This window comes from Eurytemora carolleeae, unplaced genomic scaffold, assembly GCF_000591075.1.
Source record: "Eurytemora carolleeae unplaced genomic scaffold, Eaff_2.0 scaffold1258, whole genome shotgun sequence".
Lineage (NCBI taxonomy): Eukaryota > Metazoa > Arthropoda > Copepoda > Calanoida > Temoridae > Eurytemora > Eurytemora carolleeae.
In genome coordinates, this window is record NW_019397555.1 from 71,744 (window position 1) to 93,551 (window position 21,808).

The window sequence follows — 21,808 nt, forward strand, 5'->3', positions numbered from 1 at the left end:
AAAGTTTAAAGGTACTTTAAGTGACCTTCAAAGAAAGCAACGGAACCTTTCAAACCTTGATCTGATGATTAAACATGAGAAAGATATCATAGTTGTTCTAATTTCTCCACTGCTTCTTATCATCAAGAATGCCCTAATCACTTTAGCTGAGAAACCATAACAAACATGCATAGCTAATTCATGCTTGATCAGATCAAGTTTTAAAGAGTATCGTTGTAAATCAATCGGGCATGGCAATCTTTGCATGGAGGGTCACTTAAACTTACGCTTACAGTCCCTTTAAACAAGTGCTTTATAGTTTTCAAGAATAGGACTTTACACAAGTTTAAGTGAGTTTGCAATATAGAAATTAAAGATAAAGGTGTAGAGTCGAACCCAGTCTTAAAAATTGATGCAACCTTTTGAAGTAGTCAATGGATCTGCGCAGATTGAAAATCATTGTGCACAGGGATTCTGAATTTTCATTTATTCATTTTAAGGAGAAAAAAAATTGATAGATAAAAACATCAAATTACATTTTGTAAAAATTTCGTCTGATTTATTGAGTGCTCAAAGAAAGAGAAGCAAATTGTTACCATTTTCACATCTAATAAACAAAAAAGCGTGACAAATGTGAGCAATAGAATTTGGGATATCTTTTTATCTGAAAAGATAAAAATTGGGAAAATTACTTCTTTGTATCTGCAGCGGCTTTAATCCGCAAAACACTTTTATGGAAAACCTTCAACTGTAAATAATCATTTTTCAGAAGGTTTTATTTTCTGATTTTTATGATGTTGGGTTTTTTACTTATTTGCTTGACGACTTCTACATTAGCGACTGAAACTCCCATTATAGGTACAATCTATATTTATCTAAATAATAAAGTTGTAATCTCTGTTTGTGTCTGTCTGTTTGTTTGTCCAAGCATAACTCAGAAACCCCAAGACCGATTTGCTTCAACTTTTGATTGGGGAACTCTAAAGACCCCATTGGTTTTAAGATTCTAAGTTGAGTGGGTCCACTTAAATAGCGAAAATTTTGTTTCCTGGTAAAATCGTTCAAGTGCAGTTAAACGGTGTAAGTAAATTTTAGTAATCTTGGCAGCGCTGGGTTCCCAAGCTAGTATATAAATAAAGTAGTAATCTTAGTTTTTCTGTTTGTATGTCCGATCAGAACTTAAGAACCCCTTGACATCAAACCCACATTTTCAATCCTTAGTTAAAATGTTTTAAAAGGAAAGATTGAGCTCTAAACTCATTCTTTTTTTTAATCGACATTTACTAATCCCTCCATGGTAACAACTTAGGTCACAAAAATCTTACCAATAAAAGTTCTCACAATTATGCCACTCCAAAACCATCAGATGTTTTTCAATAGTTTGCAGAACCAAGAAACAGACAATATACGAATATTTTTTGATAAAACAATCTTATTATTTGCTTAGAACTAGCAGGCCTTGAAAGTGCTGAGCTATTGAAGATATTTAGGACAGCTTATGGACTGTTTTTGATTAAAAAAAAACACAATAAAAACTTAAGTTCATTTGAAGTTGCGAACTGAGCTAGAGAAAATTATACATGTATAGTTCTAGAGGTTGTCCTAACTCCTAACACGTCTCAGAAAATACAAATAACCCTTTATTAAGCTCGAAAAACGACATCTTCCACATTATAGATCATACAACGGTGTAAAGGTACTTCTGTGAATCTGGCATGGAGGTTCACTTCAAAGTACGATGACAGTTTCTTTATTTATTTTTTTTAAAGGGATTATTAGTCAAAATATTCCACTTGCTCTGGATCATTTTTCGCCAGGAGGTAATTATTATCAAAGAATAAAAAAACTAAAAATTCTAATTTTTTAACGATGCATTTCTTAGGTACCTTTATAGCAAGCAGCTATGTCAAATGGATAGAGTCGGCTGGTGAGGTTTTAAAAAAATTGTTTACAGTGGGAGCCATACAATTTGGAATAGGAAGACAACTTAGGCTCAAATTTTGTAAGACGACTATTTGACTGAAGTTATGGAAGACGACTATTAGACTAAAGTTATGGAAGACGACTATTAGACTGAAGTTATGGAAGACGACTATTAGACTAAAGTTATGGAAGACGACTTTTAGACTGAAGTTATGGAAGACAACTATTGGACTGAAGTTATGGAAGACGACTATTAGACTGAAGTTATGGAAGACGACTATTAGACTGAAGTTATGGAAGACGACTATTAGACTGAAGTTATGGAAGACAACTATTGGACTGAAGTTATGGAAGACGACTATTAGACTGAAGTTATGGAAGACGACTATTAGACTGAAGTTATGGAAGACGACTATTAGACTGAAGTAATGAAAGACGACTATTAGACTGAAGTTATGGAAGACGACTATTAGACTGAAGTTATGGAAATTAGACTGAAGTTATGGAAGACGACTATTAGACTGAAGTTATGGAAAACGACTTTTAGACTGAAGTTATGGAAGACGACTATTAGACAGAAGTTTTGTAAGACGACTATTAGACTGAAATTATGGAAGACGACTATTAGACTGAATTTATGGAAGACGACATATTAGACTGAAGTTATGAAAGACGACTAATAGACTGAAGTTATGGAAGATGACTATTTGATTGAAGTGATGGAAGACGACTATTAGACTGAAGTTATGATTTTAGACAGTCCAATAATCATGAAACACAGCAAGTGTGCAGTGTACACAGGCCTATTTCAACCTACTGGTAAAAATGTTTTCTTTACAACAGCCTTATAATATTGATTAAATGTCGTCTTCCTAGTCCACAGTTTTATAGGTCTCACTGTACCAGATACAAATTTTTTTATGACAACTTATTTTTTCTGTTTTATAATTTTATATTGCTATTGAAAGAATTGGAAAAAGAGTAAGAAGTCATATTGTAATTCCTTTTTGACAAAATTGGTATCCTTTTCAACTTTTCTCAGTTTAAATATATATATTTTCCAAGACAAAATGCTTCATGGTCTGGTCCAATCTTAAGTTGGAATAAAACTATATTATATATTGTAGAGGATAAAATATCCGAAAGAGGATTATAAAATCCGCAAATCAGTAATGTTGGATTCTGGAACCAGAGAAGATCCTCCTCTCCTTTTATACACTCGTTATTTATCATGTATTTACATCTAGAATCAATAAATGCTAAAATATATGAATATATAAATTCAAGGGATAATACAGAAGGGTGCAGTTTTCCACTCTAAAATCCCCTTGAATTCAACCCATTTAGCCCACCAGTGCCCTAGATTAAATCTGTATATGCCAATATGTAAATTATTCATAGGTTAGACCCGAATACACATCAAAGCAATAAATTGCAGGTTTGATTTTGGTACAAAGAACATAGTTTTACCAATAACTTATTAAACCACGTATTAAGTGAAATTAGTCTGTTTAGTGTTTACACTGCATCTCATGTTCATTGGACAGTTAAAGTATTAAAGTCGTCTTTCTATTCCAAAGTTAACTGGGGTTCACTGTAACAAAACGATACAATTTCTAATTTCTTCAAGCAGATTATAATTATTATTAGTAAATTTTTTTATATTTTTTAGGCGGACGAGTGGTTCCTCTTGTTCTAGGAAGTTCACAGAATTTTACCGAGGTAATCAAAGACGCTCTATATTAGAAATTTCAAGTTCTCATAATCGTTTTATCTTGATATCCACTGTGGGCTCTTTTAGATTTAAGTTATTCCTCCCCTTATCAAAGCTTTCTTCAACCCTGGACCATGGATACGATTACAATTTGGGATATTGATTAAGGATTGAATTAATCTGCAAATGATTGATCTCGATATCCACAGTTTGATAATCATTTATATCTGTTGGGTTTGAAAATGTAAAAGAGAAGTCTCTCTTTGTTTTCAGTTGAATCTATTTTCTTTTTTTAAAATCAAAATCAATTTTCTTTCTCAGTTTTATGCAGTTTTTTTCATTTTAAAGTATTTCCTGTTCAAACTCAATTTTTTTTTTCTGTGTAAAATATTATTTTCTTTTTGGTTTGCAGTTGATTTCTATTTTTAGTTTGGAATCTAATTTTTCCAAATCAAAATTTTTTTTTTTTTAGTTCAGAATCGATTTTTCCCAGTCCAAATTCGATTACACTTTTTTGAGGTAAACTTCGTTTTCTTGCTTCAGCTAAAACCGATTTTTTTTGCATTAGTTATTAGAGAGTGTAAATGGAATTCTGATTGCTGGAGGAAGGTCCAACATTGAGAACTCTACATATTCAAGGTGTCATATTTTATTAGATATTATTAAATTGATTTTAGAGTTTTTTGTGCTTTTTAAGTTTAACGTTCAATCAATTCAAATAAATATATTAAAATTTTACGACGACAAAGTATATCTTTCTGTCTGTTTGTTTGTCTGTTTATTTTAAATAAACGCCAAAACGTGAAAAAAGACTAAACTTCAGTGAATGAAACTCCCATTTAGTTTTTTTACTCTTTTTAGCTATAAATAAGTCTCATCCTTTTTATTAGCATTGAACTTTACATTTTTTTCAGGCTCGTAACTCAGATCTTCGAGTACGCAAAGGTTTGAAAAACTTTCAAGAAATTTTTAATTAATTTTATCAAAAGTTCCATCAGTAAAATGACACAAAATTAGATGTTAATGCTTCAAAATTCAGGCAGCAAATGATGATGGGGATTATTTCCCTATTTGGGCAACATGCCTTGGATTTGAATTTATCACTCTTGCATCAACTGCAGACAAGATACGCCATCTAGCGAGGTAAACTATACTGCAGACAAGATACGCCATCTAGCAAGGTAAACTATACTGCAGACAAGATACGCCATCTAGCAAGGTAAACTATACTGCAGACAAGCTACGCCATCTAGCAAGGTAAACTATACTGCAGACAAGATACGCCATCTAGCAAGGTAAACTATACTGCAGACAAGAGGTCAATATTTCCACAATATTTCCAGAATATTTCCGAATTTTCGAATGAAATAGTATGTTTTATGAAAGTTGAACGAACATTTTGCGAAAAAGAACAAATTTTTGCGAAAATTAGGTCTAAAATTGTCGTCAAAAATACATTGAAATTCGCGTAATTTCGTTCACCGAAAATTGAATTGTGACTTTTTTAATATTTTTGTGACTATTTTTTATTGCAATATTTGTTAAAGTGAAAATTCAGCCACCTCCGTTGGGCGGTTGGCTTAATTCCAATATTGAGCACCCTTATTGGACACCCTCCTTTACATGTAAAACATTTTACATCAAAGTGTTTGTATCGGAACATTTTGATTCTCATTCATAATCTGTCAAAAAAAGCTTACGAAATTCTTTTCATAGAAAGCATTAAAATAAATAACTCAACAAAAAATATATAAAAATTCTCTATTTAAAGGGTGAACATGGCTCAAGAATATAATCATGTGACTCCTAGTTTTCCGTGTTTTTATCAAAGAGATAATCTGACCTTTTAAAAAGGTGTAAAGACAATAGTTTCCTTTTAAAATTGAACATTTTTTGCAAATGTGGGAAAAGTTCGTGAACTGGAGTGATAAAATAGCATAACACAATTTGGAAATCCCGTCGTTAATCAGATATCACTATGAACTCCGGTTCATTTCAAGTTTTAAGCAACTAGAGCAAGCTGTACAGTACACAAATACAGATCGACTATTATAAGGCTAAACGGTACAGTACACCAAATAAATCAACCCCTTCCTGGGACATTATAGTGACATGCCACTTTAAAAAAAGATTCGCTTAAAATTTTATCAACAGAGGCAAAATTTGAGCCGCTGCTCAAATATGAGACGTGGCTCCACTTGAAATTGTATTCAATGTTTCGAGATTTGAGCCAGTGCTCAATTGGAACCGGTTTTTGGAGGATCAGGGACGGGGTTTAAATTCTTTAAATTGGGCCTTACCTTCTTTAAATCATTTTTTATCCAGATGTGATGCTTGGGATCAGCATCTTCCTTTAAACCTACTGGAAGATTGGAAGGAAAGTCGTCTTTTCAAAAAGGTATTCTTTTAGAGGCGGAATATAAAGCATTGCATTGTGAGAATCCATAATTGGAGTTTAAATTTCAAAAGCATTTAATTGTATGATAATTTTATATATAGATATCTTCTAAAAAAAACTTATAAAAGTTGAAAAATATTTTTTTACATTTTAATTGATAGTAAACCTTCTTAAAAAGATTCTATAGAATTTTAACTGCATGAATTCCAGTTTTCTATCTTAAAATTAGAAAGCTACATGTGTGGTTTCTTTTGCTATACAGAAACAATGAAAAAGATTTTAAATCTGATAGTTTCCTTCTTTGCTTGGGGGGTGGGGGGGGGTGGTCGAACTTCAAATTAAACTTATAAGTTTCTCTTAAAAGTTTTGAATTTTCTAATAATAACAAATCTATCTCTTCTTAAAGGGTAACACGCATGGTTCTTTGAATCAAATGTTTCTTATAAACATATAAACAATTTTTGTAAACTAAAGGCTGACAACGACATTCTAAACATCTTGACTACTATGAATGTGACTTCAAACTTCCATATGTATTGCCTCACCATGGACAATTTTACCAGGTTTGCTCTTTTATACAGTGATAACCAGAAAACTGTGGAATAAGACGACATTAAAGCAATACATTTGTACATTTGAAGCTTTTAAAACGCAAATAGTTTATCTATTTACACTGTCTGTTTACATTGCACTGTCCCTGCGTCTCATGTTCAGAGGACTACTAAAAGTCACGCATTAAGTCTAAGAGTCGTTTCCCATTCCAGATTTTTCTGTCTCTCATTGTATATTACATTAGTCCAGTGTGTCCCAATAAACATGGGAATTGAGTGACAAATTAAAGATCGTCTTTGTTAAGAATAGGCATTGTAATACCTGATAATGATATCAAAATCGATGATATTATTATGTCTGCCACATAAAGTTTATTTTATGAAAACATTAAATGGCTGTAAAGATGTGTCTATAATGATTCTGCAAGATGAACAGTGAAGACGGACAAAGGATCTGAGTCTTTGCCACAAAGATTGGCACCATCAAGTTGCTAAGATATAAGGATCAGAAAATTAAACAGTAATCTTCAGAAAGAAGATATCGAATTCTTCAGTCAATTCCTATGTTTACTAAGACACCCCTGTATAATATGATGAACGAATGAATATTGCTCTGACCAAAGACGAATTAAAAGTCGTGACATTATTCCAATTTTGAAGAAAAATAGTTTAAGGAAAACTCAATTTAAATTATCTCTTTTAAGACAATTATAGTCAGTCGCCTTGCTAAAATGTTTATATGAAGTATAGGATCTTCCAAAGGTCTAGAAAGGTTGCAAGCTCTCATACAATAATTGATGACATTTTGCTCATTACTGAAAACTGAGAACTAAAGCTGAAACCAAGTTTATAAGAAAACTTAATTAATGAAGTTAGAGAGGCGAAATCAAAGACCAAGGCTTTGTAACACTTCAAAGTCGAACCAATGAATTGATTTAACTTTTCGTAACAATCTGGATCTACAGGGTGTCCCACGAAACATGACAGTTGGTGAATGGTTTAAAATGTCTTCCATAATGTTCCAATATATTTGAGTTAACGAGTTTTTTAACAAAATAAACTACAAACAATTTTAAATATCTAATACAGTATATTGAAGAAGACATACTATTCACCAATTGTCATGTGTCGTGGGACACCCTGTATGTGATGGTCAGAAAAAAAATTCTAATTTTTTTTCCATTTCACACTCAACTCATCTATCTGAGTTCTCATTATTTTACAATACGAAACATGACATTAAATGTCGTCTTTGATATTTAAAAAAAAATTACGGCATATCCCTAGTCTTGGCATTTCGAAAAAATGCTTTGCTTTTTTGTGCTCTCAATATTACTGGAGATATGATTAATTTTGTTCAGATTTCGAAAAGTTTGGTTTTGTTTAAAAAAAATTGAAATTTGAACGAAATTCTTAATACGTTTGGTAATATTGAAATCTCAAAACAGGACCAGGAGAATATTTTGGTTAAACTGTTTAAAGTATCAAGCATGTGAAGGAAAGTTGACGGCTGTCTCAAATGAATCTAAAAATCAAAGACGACTTTTAAATTGTCTTGCTACTGTTATGTTTCGTTGGACACCCTGTAGCTTTTCTAATGAGTTTTGTTTAGGTTTAAAATGGATGAATTCTACATTCCCTTGTCTACAAATATAGACAAGGTGAGTACTGAGTATAGTTGAAGGTTTCCATATTCCCAAAATGCGCAAATATTCCGGCTGAAAGATTGTCTGCATATAATTTTCAACAAAAGAATTGAGTCTTTGCAGCAAACTCAAATTTTCTAATTCCTTTATCTTTTCAACCTGAAAGACAACCATTGGTATTTCAAACTTAGAAAATATGATTTAACAGAATTTATAATTTGAAATATTTCAGGTTTACAAGATTAAATATTAGCCTATTTGAAATTTGAGACTCAAAACACTTAATATACAAAACTAGTCATAAAATAAAAACTAGTCAAAGCGGTTGATAAATTGAGACAGTTCATCCCTTTCAAAACCAGGAATTTCCATTTAATTTGATCTCACAGATACTTAAATTCCTTAAGAAAATGAATTTCCAAAGATAAATATCTGAACCTTCTGCAAATGTTAAAGGGAGTGTTCGTGAAAATTGAAAGGGGTTATAGGGTTAGGGCGAAAAATAATCGCTTTTTATCGCTACTAATCTAACTTCTATCTGTTGCGTCTATAAGGTGAATATTGTTAAAAATGACTCATACTGAAGAACGTAACGTCCATACAAATTCAGAAAGTTGCAATATACGACTCGATCGTAGCGTAAAAAATTAAATTTCAAACAAATCATTCAGATATTGCAATCTATAATCATCAATTATTTTTTGCCGTAAGCCTATTCCCCTTTTCCTTTTTCGCGAATATTCTTTTTAAATTAATTATGGGATAAGAAAATCATATTAAGAAAGATTTTTGTTAATGAATTCCTGATTTTACTCCAAACATTTTAAGAATTAAACTTGCGTTATAAACGTGATTGAAAATGAATGATAAGATTTTAAAATGAAATATTTTTAGAATGGGTTGGAATATATCACTAGTGTGGAAGCAAAGGTATTTAAAATGAATATATGTTTTTATATTTGTGTTTTTATATTTGTGTTTCTGACAAAAATCCGTTAAAAAGAACTATAAACATAATATCAAGTAACCCTCAATTGACAGAGTGCCATGTCCAATTCACAACGGTGGTATCCTTTAAAGCTTTGAATGAACAAGCATTTGTAGTTTCTCTATAAAATAAATTTCTTGCTTCAGAAGCAATGGAAAAATTATAAGAATTAAACACTTTTTATGCTATAAAGCCGACAATGTTAGATTACGGTTTCAGGGTAAAGCATCGTGTATACCCTTTTTTAAATGAATTTTACACTTTACATTCAGCCTGTTTAACTTCCATTATTTGTTTATTTTTATCGCATTTTATATGGTCATTATACTGAAAAATTAATGGCGAATATCTTTTCGAATTTCTCCATTGTTTCGTATTCGCAAGATATGTTCAATTGTCAGTTTTGCAGAAGAAACCACAAGTGAAAATAAACAATTTTAATTAAAAAATTATTGTTATCTTATTCATTTTTTCTATTTATTGATTATTTATCTTTATTCTTACATGAGGGTTTAATTTTGTTCCAGTATTAAAACCTTGTTCACTATCTTTGAATAAAATGTCGCTTATATTACTGTAAATATTACTCTAATTAGTTTATTGATCTATTTTTAGAATTATCCTTTCTATGGAACCCATTTTCATCCTGAGAAAGCGAGTTTTGAAATTGGGTACACTCGTCCTAATATACCACATACAAGGTACACTCGTCCTAATATACCACATACAAGGTACACTCGACCTAATATACCACATACAAGGTAAACTCGTCCTAATATACCACATACAAGGTAAACTCGTCCTAATATACCATATACAAGGTAAACTCGTCCTAATATACCATATACAAGGTACACTCGTTCTAATATACCACATACAAGGTACACTCGTCCTAATATACCACATACAAGGTACACTCGTCCTAATATACCACATACAAGGTAAACTCGTCCTTATATACCACATTCAAGGTAAACTCGTCCTAATATACCACATACAAGGTACACTCGTCCTAATATACCACATACAAGGTAAACTCGTCCTAATATACCACATACAAGGTAAACTCGTCCTAATATACCACATACAAGGTAAACTCGTCCTAATATACCACATACAAGGTAAACTCGTTCTAATATACCACACTCGTCCTAATATACCACATACAAGGTAAACTCGTCCTAATATACCATATACAAGGTATACTTGTCCTAAAAAATCCTCTCCAGATCCAATAATAAACCCCCGGGCTTGCCTTTGGATATACTATTGAGTCCCTCATTTGAGAACTAAACATAGCTTTAAAGATATTAAGAGAGGCGTATTCAGGTTTTTTCCCAGGAAGGGCTTACATTTCTTGGGGGGCCAAAACAAAACTAAGCAGTTTTAAAGATAAATTCTTATAGAATTAGAAGGTCAAGCCTGCCAGGCAAAATCGATGAATTTATTAAGCGACTATATAGTATTTGCATATAAAACACATAAAAACATACGAAATTTTTTTATTTTTTATTTATGAAAATTTTGAAGTTCTAGCTGAAGACGACATTGACATGGGTCCTTAGTCTCTTTTTTCTAGTCTTTACTCTCCAAAAGAAATCTTTTCATGCAATTATTTATTTCCAAACCAAATAAAACCTTATGGCCCAACCTGCCGTCGTTGCCTTAGTCTGTTCCACTTTAGTATTTATTTACTTTGCCTCCCCTTCATAGCTTGAATAGCGTCACTAAATGACCCAAAATATTGTGGGGGGGGGCAGCCCTAATATGGTCACTTAATAAGTCTATAAAGCTAAAATTATTGGTTTAAAAAAAACCTTAAAAATCGAATGATTTATAAAATCTTGTCTTCCAAATCCACAGTTTAAAGGGATTGAAAGCTAATCACTTTAGCTCCTGATCGCAACCCATGAAAGTTTTATCTGATGTTCCTGTCTCGAGAAATTGATATAAAACTGTGTCAAATTTATACGAAAATTCATGCATATACAATTTCGTTTGGAAATTGTAGGTTAAAACAGATCATATTCAGCAAAGTCCGTATTACGTCACCAGAATTCCCACTAATGGCAGTGCGGTATAGTGGTCATGTGTCTCTGTCTGTATCACTACCATTGGTGGGAGTTCTTGTGACGTAATACGGACTTATAAATAATATTATTAATTATATCTGATATCTTATAAAGTAATTATTGGAGAAAACCTAAGTTACAAACAGGTTTCTCTGAGGTATCTTTGTTTTCTGATTGGCTGCGTATTTGCTGAATATGATCTGTTTAAACCTTCTATTTTCTTTACAAAATTGTATATATAAATTTGACACAGTTATATCAATTTTTCGAGACAGGAACTTATAACTTTCATGAGTCGCGATCAAGAGATTAGCTTTCAGCCTGTACCCCCATTCATTTTTCCTTTACAGTCCCTTTAATGGGTATCCTTGTATTTTTTCAGGGAAGCGATTCTAGCAAATGGACATTTTGCACAATTTTTCATAGAAGAAGCTAAACGTAGCAAACACAGATTTAATTCAAGGTTTTTTTTAAATTAATTATTATTTTCTTTATTTTTATCATTATGATCATTTATATTATTGCTACTTTATTATTGTTATCCTTATTATTTTAACCATAATTAAATTATTAGTGCTATAATATTATTATTATTATTATCATCATTAATAATTTTGTGATAATACCTTAATAATTTTTATTATTACTATGACTTCTATCATCATTACTATTTCCATGTTGCTATTGTAACGAAAATTATTGTTAATATTAATTTTTCTACTTTTTTTAAAAACTTTTTTTTTTAGGGAGATCGAGGAGAAAAGTTTGATATACTCCTATGATTCTCAAATATATACGGGACAAATTGGTGTTGATTTCTTATATCAACAAGTTTATGTATTTCCTGTCTAGTTGATTTCTTATATCAACAAGTTTATGTATTTCCTGTCTAGTTGATTTCTTATATCAACAAGTTTATGTATTTCCTATGAAAAGAAATTGAAGTTTTGCCGCAAACTCTAATTTTCTAATCCTTATATATCCTTGCAACCCAATATTGTAGATATTTCAACCTATGCATTTTATGAAATGAAATGAAATCTTTGTCTGCAGATCGAGTATTTAGTACTTTAGTAAACATACTGATATCAGAATTAAACACTTTTAGACCTGAAAAAACAACAATATCTTCCACATTATTGATCAGATAAAGGTTTAAAGATTACCGTTGTAAATCGGGCACTGCCATCTTCGCATGGAATATCACTTGAATTAAATTACGCTTCCTTTAAGATACTTAATCCTGCAAGACAGAAATTAGATAATTTCTTATTTAATTAAATAAATTGTTAAAAAATGTTAATATTTTACAATGACCATCTTCTTATGTTTTAATATCTTTTTGTTCCAATAAATATTACTTTCTTTAAAGATAATTGTAACATACTGGACAAGGTGTCCCAGTAAACATGGGAATTCAGTGACGATTTTGATATCGTCCTTGTAAATGAACTTTTGATTTAGTATAACTTTATTTTGAACATGCACAACACTAACTCTTAACAAAGACGATTTCAAATTCGATTCCCATGTTTATTGGGACACCTGTACTATCCGTGTAATAATTCCTCTTATAAAAGAATAGATAAAAATGACTGTAGGCGTAATTAACATGGACCTTTCATGCAAATTCATACAACAGCCCACTTTATACATTTTGCTGTTTCAAAAATTCGAATGTAAATATTAATATTCTGCGACTTCTAGAAATAGATATTAATAATTCTTAAATATAAAAAGTTTCTTTTTACAATTACAAGGGTTTTGTAGAATAAAGAAGAAGAAGTCAATCAGCCTTAATCCGGGAAAGGTTTAGAGGGTACTGTTGTGAATCAGGATATATAAGGTTTAGAGGGTACTGTTGTGAATCAGGATATATAAGGTTTAGGGGGTACTGTTGTGAATCAGGATATATAAGGTTTAGGGGGTACTGTTGTGAATCAGGATATATACCGGGACAATAGAGCAATGTTTTTCCATTTTCAAATAAAAAAAAACGGTTTAAAGGGACACTGAACATATTTTAAAGTGATCCTTCATTCAACGTCAATTTAAAACTGATTTGAACCAGAAAACATACGTATTTTAAATTTAACAATTTTTACTGATGGAATCATACAGTTTCCTAAATATCGTCTTCTTATACCACTGTTTTATGGTACTACTATAAAAACAAAGCTATGATTTAAACAAGGCACATGTGTAAAAAGTAGATGTACAATTGTATAAAATGCAGACGTAGAATATAGGAAAGGATGTAGCCACTTGTTGTTACACTGTATCCATCACGTAAAACTAACTACTACTAAGTACAACTGTATCGACGTATTGTTCAATCTCTAATTCAGACTTGTAAATACTTTATATCTAAATATATGCTTTATTTGTCTGTTTGTTTGTCTGTCTGCTTGTCTCCAATAAATGGCCAAACAGCTAAAATGATCGGGCCTAATTTTTGTGTGGGACTTCACATGTCCACAGGGAAGATTTTTAGATGATTAAATTTTAAAAAATTTGCCTTTACAAAATTCGATTTTCATCAAATTTTGAAAATCCCCGAATTTTTTTTATAAAATCAGTGAACTTCTTTTGTTTCTGTTTTACAGTGTTTACAAAGAGAAAATGTTTACAATTGAAATAGTAGAGGGCACGAAGCACTCTAAAAGCCTAGTAGTTTAATATTTGATTTTAGATTATAGATAATAGTTATTTTTAAATTATGATCATTAAAAAGTTTTAAAAACGTTAACTTATATTTCACTTTTTTTGAAAAGTTGCTCACCAATACTTTGCAATTGAATCAAATGACCTGCATGCAAAAAGGTAATTCTCAATTTACAACTGTATACTTTTAACCTTTGTCTAATCATTGAGGACAGAGAACTCCGTGAATATATCTCCCAAATAAATTGCTGTAAAATCGAAGTGTACGCTCGTGCAAAGTGTGAACTGAATCCAGCAGATGTTACTTGTTTCCCTCAAAAATACCAAATATTTTACTTCCAACGTAGTTTTATTTTCGTTACTTCTAGAAAGTAAATTCTAATATTTTTTACAAAATAAATGTTCAACAACTGCAAACGTTGCTCAGTGTCTAAAATTTGCTGCACAAATAACATGTGGTGTGTTTTACAGAAAAATCTATAATTTCGGCATTCATGTGCGTTTTTCTAGAGTACGACAATAGTCGGAGTCATTTTCTCATCACACAAATTTTGGGTTTAAAATGTATTTTCAACAGGGGATATAATATACCTTTAAATGATAATTCTTTAGCTATGGCTGGGCAAAGTTCCTTTAACAAAACAGGGGTTTTCGAAAATTTAAGAGTCCATTAACGAAAGCGAAAACTGTTAATTTTGAAATAGTTAACGAAAGGGATTAGACGTTTTTTGAAAAAAAATTAAGTTGAAAACGAAAACGAAAAGGGATTGTTTAAAATTGCATGAAACTTAAAAAAGAAATTTACATGTTTCATTTTTTAAATGGTGCACTTTTGTGTAAACAACTGTTAACGATATCATAAACTGTTAACAATTTTTTTTCCCAGCGCTTCCTGTCATTCAAGCCGTTAATACTGCAATTGACTTTAACTGCTGTGCTGTTAACGATTTCATTAATCATTGTTGAAATTATTTTGGCACTTTGCGCCATTAACGATGTTAATTCTGTAATAACAGTACCAATAACGGCTAGAGCCGTTAACTGTTGCTGTTAATGAAACGTTCTTACCTTAAATTATGGGCTACCTGAAATTTTCCTTTTTAACGTATGCTTGGAATCAACTGTTAAGGAAACGACTAAAAAAGTAGGAATCTGTCAAGCCCTAAATCTGTAGCCCCATTTAATTTAAAATGATTCAATTAATAGAAAAAATGAATTTTCCCAATTTTTTTTTTACTGAAAACTCCGATTTTTTCAGGAAGGTACGCCAAATAAATTCAGAGAAAGTTAAGATTTTCAGGCAAATCTGGGTTCCTAAGCTACAAGGTTTTCCAATAAACACGGAAATGAGGGACGATTTTGATTTTGACTTTGTCAATGAAAATTTTTATTACAGAACCCAGTTCTGTAATAATTTTAGCTTTTAAATACTCTGAAAGTCGGCCATTTTAAATTATTTCCAAATTTTGGCGGATTTTTCTTTTTGAACTGCAGGCGCATTTAAAAAAATAAAAATCCCAACTATTTTTCAACCCCCCCTCCTCAACCCAACCCCTAATTACAAACAAACAGACAACAAAAAAAGTATGAAGAATTTATATATATGTATAGTCTTTGTGTGGTGCATGTTGCCGACAAGGAAAACTGTATAAATCTGTTGTTACTTTTTCTGCTAGAGTTGAGAATTTGTTTGTTAATGTTTTAACTGCATAATGTTAGTTAAATGAGAAATTGTTGTTTACAAACAAAGTATAGTTGTTTCTCTTCACCGTTTATTATGCAGAATTGTTGAGTTGAAAAAGGGGTGATCTTGAAATGGGCGGTGAGAACTACTGGGATCAATTTCCCAGGCAAACAAGGGGGTATAAATTTCCCAAACTATGGTCCCAATCTATTGAGGTCTCAAGTTGGCAATAGAATGTTGGCAATAGTAGGCAATAGTTGGCAATAGTTGGCAACCCAGCAAGAAAATCTACTCCCCTTTCCTCTTGTCCTCCTCAAGCGGAGGATTCCTTTTATCCTCAGAAAATGGAGAATCCTCTGTATTTCCTTCCCTTTTTGGAGTCAACCAGAAACGGAATGCCTGGAGGAATTCGTTTGGAGGAGAGCTCCAAAGTTACTTCTCAAAGGGAGTACTCCTTCCTTCCACCAAAAACGGAGTGTCCTCCTCATTCCCTCTGTTTGAGGAGAGTTCTCCAAAAGAGGAGCTCCATCGGAATTCCTTTCAAGGAGAGCTAATCATGTAACATGGTTGTGGGACAGGACCAGCGGGGTTATGACTGCCAGTTTCAAAAAGTCCAGTGATAAGACAACATGTATTTTCATACATGAGTTATTTAAAAATGATGATTAAAAACGCTCATTTGTCAAATATAAATCAATTCTTCAAGGTGCAAGCATGCTGCACAATTTGTTCAGAAAGTTTCTACATGAAGAGATCTGCCTGACCTGTAACAATCGCGAAATTTTTTAAGTCATGGGAAGCTTTTGAATATATAATACTTTTAAAGAACTTAACATGATTTAGCTAATTAGTTTTAATCATCAATCATTAATCATTAATCAACAATAATCATTAATCCACATGTGTGAAAATATCCCTGATTAAATTCTATGATATATATCTGTTATTTAAATAACTCTACCCATGTATGAATTGGCCTTTCTCTAGTTGATATTTAATGATTATTGTTAAGATCATGTTTAAGATTTGTTTAAATGCAACATTGATAGATTGTTAGTCATTGATAGATAGAAAGGCGAAATAAAAAGAAAGGGTCGGGTGGGTACAGGTAGGCAGGTTTTCGTAAAGTTCGGGATTATGAAATGTATTACTTTTGTATCATGTATATAAAATAAGTGTTAGGATGAATAATGTTTGAAAAGAGTTTTCTTATCTAAAGATGAACAAATATTTGTATGTATTGAGAAATTTGTGAACTTTACATTTAGGAGTGTTAAGGCGGGCCAGTACAGGAACTATACAATATTTCCCTTCATCTAATTGAATTATGGGGTCAGTTTAGGGTAACAGTTTAACTACCTTAAATATAGATGTCTCTAGCATATGTGTATTTAAATGTTATAAACTTATATTTACCCTGTTTTTTAAACTAAAGTATTTCTACATTTTTTAATCAAATTCACAATATTAGTCTTAAACTTATTAGTTATAAGTTACCGCTTATTTGCTGGGATAAATGTTTAACTTTGTTACATTTTATAGCTAGATCATGGGGCAGGGTAGGGTCGCTCCAAGTGGGAGGTGGGGTGCTGTAATAAAGGTCCATAAGATAAGTAGTAACGGAGCTCCAAGAGCGGAGTAATAATGGAGCTCCAAAAGAGGAGTAGTAACGGAGCTCCAAGAGAGGAGTAGTAACAGAGCTCCAAAAGAGGAGTAGAAACGGTGCACCGCAAATCACTCCATTAGGTGCACTGTTTGGTGCACCTCAATCGCATCCTTACAGGATACAGCCGAACCTCCATTCTTTGAGAATCGGAGTTCCCTTTTCGAACTCCGCAACATGATTAACGGTGCAGCTTTTCTCCTCCGTTCTTTGAATTTTTTCTTGCTGGGAATAGTAGGCAATGGTTGGCAATAGTAGGCAATGGTTGGCAATAGCTGGCAGAAATTGGCAATAGTTCCAGAGGTCTTCTCAAATTCCCCACAAATCCATAGAAGATAATACAGGTAGTAGGTAGTAGGTATATTTCAATCCTGTAAATAAGTATGGCTAACAACAATGCATTGATTGATACATAAATGTTAACATGTTTTTTTATACTATAAAATATCCTTACTATTTGAGGATGGTGGGGTAAATTGAGGCGTCTGGTCATCAAGAATAAAACAACATTTAAACTTCTGAAATGAAATGACAATTGGTTACAAAGATATGTAAGTCACTAGTTTTAAGGGTTTTTAACTAAATTTGAAACAAAAGTTCTGCATGTGAGGATGTTTACATTTTTTGTCAGGGAGGGAATAATAAAATTTTTCATCAACTGGCAAGTTTTTATGTAATACTTCCTAACCAAAAATATATTTTTCAAAAATTATTTATGTTCAAAATTCAGCAAATAAAACCCCAACTGATTTTTCTAAACTATAGTTAAAGAATTTTTGATGAAAATTGGACATCATAAGGCAAGGTTTTTTATTCTTTTTATCATTCCCCCGAAAAATAATTCCCATTCCCCCCCCCCCCCTAAAAAGTTGAATGGTTTTACAATTTTGTAGAACTTGAATCATAATCAAAGATTTTGTTCTTTTTAACAGTTTATGATTGATGAACCAAATATAAATCATTTTTTTTCCAGACATTAGTTTTAATATGTCCAAACCTGAATTTGATCATCTGTCTTCTTTCTTTCCCTCTTTCTAGAAGACAAATATAACTTTCCTCAAGTTGATGAGAAAATTCTGATATTTGAATAAGTTCGAATATTAAATTATAATTTGGCTGATGTGTGCATAAATTTCCCTAATACTCAGGAGATTTTTAATTCAAATTGACATTTTTATCAGTTTCATCATTACATGAATTCCAACTGTCACATTATCGATGTTAATTAACATGATATGTTTTTATTTCAAACTAACTTAAGTGCCCGGCATTGCCCTTAAAATTTTAAAAACACTTGACAAAAAATTGATTTTTGAAAAAAAAAATTCTAGAGCTATAGCTAACATATAAATATATATATATATTAGCGAAGAGCTTTATTATATAGAAAATTAGAAAATCAGGGCACTAGGCACCTTTCTGTCTATTCCGAACTGAAAACTTTATAATGAGATATCCTTAATCCTCATGTACACACTTTTGATTTTCTTCTTATAATTCTCTTTTAGGATATTTCTACTGTATAAAAGTTACGTTTGATGAGAATTACAGATACAATGCTATATCGATTGAACTAATATCCGGTTGAATTAAAGTCAGCTGTTCACAAGCCGGATCGGCAAATCAGTCAAATACATTAATTTGATCAACACTATAAGGTACTGTTGGTAATACACAAACATACAGCTTAAAACATGCATCCTATATTTTTTTCTGAAAAGATTGCAATTAGTATTTTGTTTTCTTATTCAATCCTGATCTCACTGAGATGAATTTCTGGATGTAGTATGACTCCCTGACTCTCCTGACCATGCTATCCCTGCACCTGATATTCTCAATGGGAATGAAGGATATATCTCAAAGAGAATAGAATATTGTGAACCATACTCCTAATGTAACCCTGCTGTAAAAGTCGTCTCCGACAAACTGTACCTCCGTTGAATACTCCGTCCACTCACCAAACCAAACCTTGCCAAGGATTTTGCATAAACAAAACAATAACCTCATGGAGCTAATAAAACTCTAAGTGCATTAAAAGAACCCATTTAAACATAATTTCAGTGAATCATTTGCAATCAAATAGTGAACTTATTTAACCAGACGAATATTTATTTTCAGAAGAATTAAATTGCTTTAGACTTCAGTTCAAACAACTTTTCGGCCTAACACAGTTTTCTAGATTGTAAGTTCCATTCACAACAGTACCTTTTAAACCTTTTATTAATCAGTTCACAACAGTGCCTTTAAACCCTTTATTTATCGATTTACAACAGCAAAAAAATATGATCCCCAAATCCTGCTAAACCTACTAATCCTAAAATCTCCAATCCTGCTAAACCTAGAAAACCTAGAATTCCAATACTCATTTATTGATAAAAACCTTCAACTGTTTAATCTTTATTAACAATTATTATTTATATGCATGTACGCCAATAACAATTTGTATTTTGTAGGAAACCTCGTTACTGAAATATACTTTTCAAGAAGTTGTTCTCATCTATGTGTGTCTGGTAGAAAAGAGTGTTTTCCTTGCCAACTCGCCTTATTTCCCTCTTTCGAGTACTATTCCTTTTGTTCAGCTCACAAATATATATATAAGAGGGAAATTTACCAGAAAAAAGTGGAACCGGCCATTAATTGTTGAACTGTTTCCATACAGCAGGTGTACTTCATGCTAAATAACCTTTTAGGTCCTGGTATATCATTTTATAGAAAATCTCAAATTAATATGAACCAAATTATGAAAAAGGCTGGTTTCACAATGGGGGGTGAAAAGGTTTGGTTTGGCTGCCAGAGAAATCTTGGTCAAAGATGACTTTGCAACGTGGTAAACTCATTGTTTAGGGTTAACAAGAATATTATTGAACTTCAGATCGTTTTAAAATGAATCCCAACCTGAATAAACAAAGAAAAGAACAAGAAACTTGTGTAACCCTTCACAATAAGAAATTTTTTCAAATGAATAATGTCAAAACACATAAAACCAAAGACTTTGCTAATTAAAGATAGCGCATCAGAAAATCTACGAAAATTTGACGCATTTTCTGGGGTACCGAAAGATCGTAACAAATGTCGTCTTTTCCAGAAATGCTGACGTTTCATAATGTCGTCTTTTGTTAATTGTAAGGAATTGCATAGTTATTTAAAAACAAAACGAGGAAACAACTTTGGTTTTTCTATCTTAAAATATTTAATTTGTCCATAGTTCATAAAAGTGACTTGTGGAAAGACAATGAACATAATTTACAGAATTCATCACTTATTAAGTTAAAATAACGACGATATCTTCCTCATTGTTACCCAGATAAATGTTTAAATGGTACAGTTGTTAATAAGACCTTTAATGGGTTGGTAACTTGAAATTACATCTATCAGTCCTTTAGAACATTTACTTTTGGTTTGAATTAAGTATATTAAGTGTTTATAAGAAGAAAATTAATGTCAAGTATCGTGTATGCATGTAACCTTGTACTTTTCAACAGTAATCAATTATTTCATTACTTTTTCATTCAAGATTGAATTCTCTCTCTACCTGATTTAAATGAATTATTGAAAAATATAACTTCATAATATTTATTTAACAATGTAATAGTTTTTACAAAATCGGGATATTTCTCTGTAAGGAATTCCTATGATCCAATTAAAGAGCCTTCGTCCAAACTTTTTTCTTTTTGGATCTGCTGGCATTGTAAACGCAGACTCTCCTATTCTTGGTTGGCTTGGCAGTTGGGTATCATAAATACTTTGCTTGGCAGTGGCACCGACAAACCTGAATTTATCAGAATTGTTCATTGACCTTGTATACATAATACTCTGAAATTTGAAGACGAAATTTAGACAATCTCCATGTTCACTGCTCAATTGCAGTATTTTATGTTCATTGAACTATTTAATCAAAAATTGAGTCCAAAAGTCGTCTTTATATTTCCCAGTTTTATTTTCACCAATGTATTTCTTTAATCCACCTTTTTAAAATCCTCCAATAATTCATGCCTTAAAACATATTGTAATCAACTTTAAAAGACTTCTAAGTAAAAGGTCGTCCATTAATTCGCATTTTTAACGAAACTTTCTGTGATATTTTTTCTTTAATGATGGATATTTAAAAAAAATCCCCATAACTTAATTGAAGAGTAAGATTAATACATTAATTTATGGGATATCATTTCTTTCCCTAAGATTAAACAGAAGGCGACATTTACAAATAATTTATTTACCGTTTATAATATTTGAAATTTCTGAACCCCTCTCTTCTTCATCGCCTAAAATTCCATTCCATCCTCAGGAAAAATATTTGACGACATCTGAAAATTTTCACTAACAATTATTAGCTATTTTTGATACAAAAGAGATGCGTAACTTTATCACAAATTCAGCTATAATTCACCAGACGATCCTCATATCCAACAAATGATTAAATAAATTTTAAAATACAAATAAATATCGTTAATTTTAGTTATTTTTTAGCACAAAACATTCACAATTATGTTAAATAACTAAGGTTTTAATGTCGATCGTTAGACTCT

General features: G+C 31.6%; 1 protein-coding gene and 2 long non-coding RNA genes across 5 annotated transcripts in view; 1 reads left to right on the forward strand and 2 right to left on the reverse strand.

Moving 5' to 3' along the window:
• The first annotated feature begins 752 nt into the window (after window positions 1-752).
• Window positions 753-12,642, forward strand: LOC111714885 (gamma-glutamyl hydrolase). Of its 3 annotated transcripts, XM_023490099.1 has the most exons (14): window positions 753-837; window positions 1,749-1,799; window positions 1,862-1,906; window positions 3,575-3,624; window positions 4,185-4,255; window positions 4,531-4,561; window positions 4,656-4,759; window positions 5,942-6,014; window positions 6,489-6,577; window positions 8,178-8,226; window positions 9,106-9,141; window positions 9,815-9,900; window positions 11,654-11,734; window positions 12,018-12,642. In XM_023490099.1, exons 1-14 carry the CDS (start codon window positions 771-773, stop codon window positions 12,121-12,123), a joined length of 939 nt encoding a protein of 312 aa, XP_023345867.1. In that variant the 5' UTR covers window positions 753-770; the 3' UTR covers window positions 12,124-12,642. The 3 variants fall into 3 exon arrangements, with proteins under 3 accessions (XP_023345867.1, XP_023345868.1, XP_023345869.1); XM_023490100.1 differs by lacking the exon at window positions 1,749-1,799; XM_023490101.1 differs by lacking the exons at window positions 1,749-1,799; window positions 1,862-1,906.
• A 4,530-nt stretch (window positions 12,643-17,172) lies between these two features.
• Window positions 17,173-21,808, reverse strand: part of LOC111714887 (uncharacterized) — a 5,308-nt gene continuing 672 nt past the window's right edge. Inside the window, exons 3-4 of the long non-coding RNA XR_002768114.1 lie at window positions 17,737-17,800; window positions 17,173-17,653 (exon numbers count right to left, since the gene is read on the reverse strand). This is a non-coding gene — a long non-coding RNA (uncharacterized LOC111714887). The remainder of the gene's footprint in view (window positions 17,654-17,736; window positions 17,801-21,808) is intronic.
• On the reverse strand, window positions 20,840-21,789 carry LOC111714886 (uncharacterized). The gene is made up of 2 exons (XR_002768113.1): window positions 21,500-21,789; window positions 20,840-21,051 (listed from the first exon to the last, which is right to left on the reverse strand). It is a non-coding gene; the product is annotated as an uncharacterized LOC111714886 (long non-coding RNA).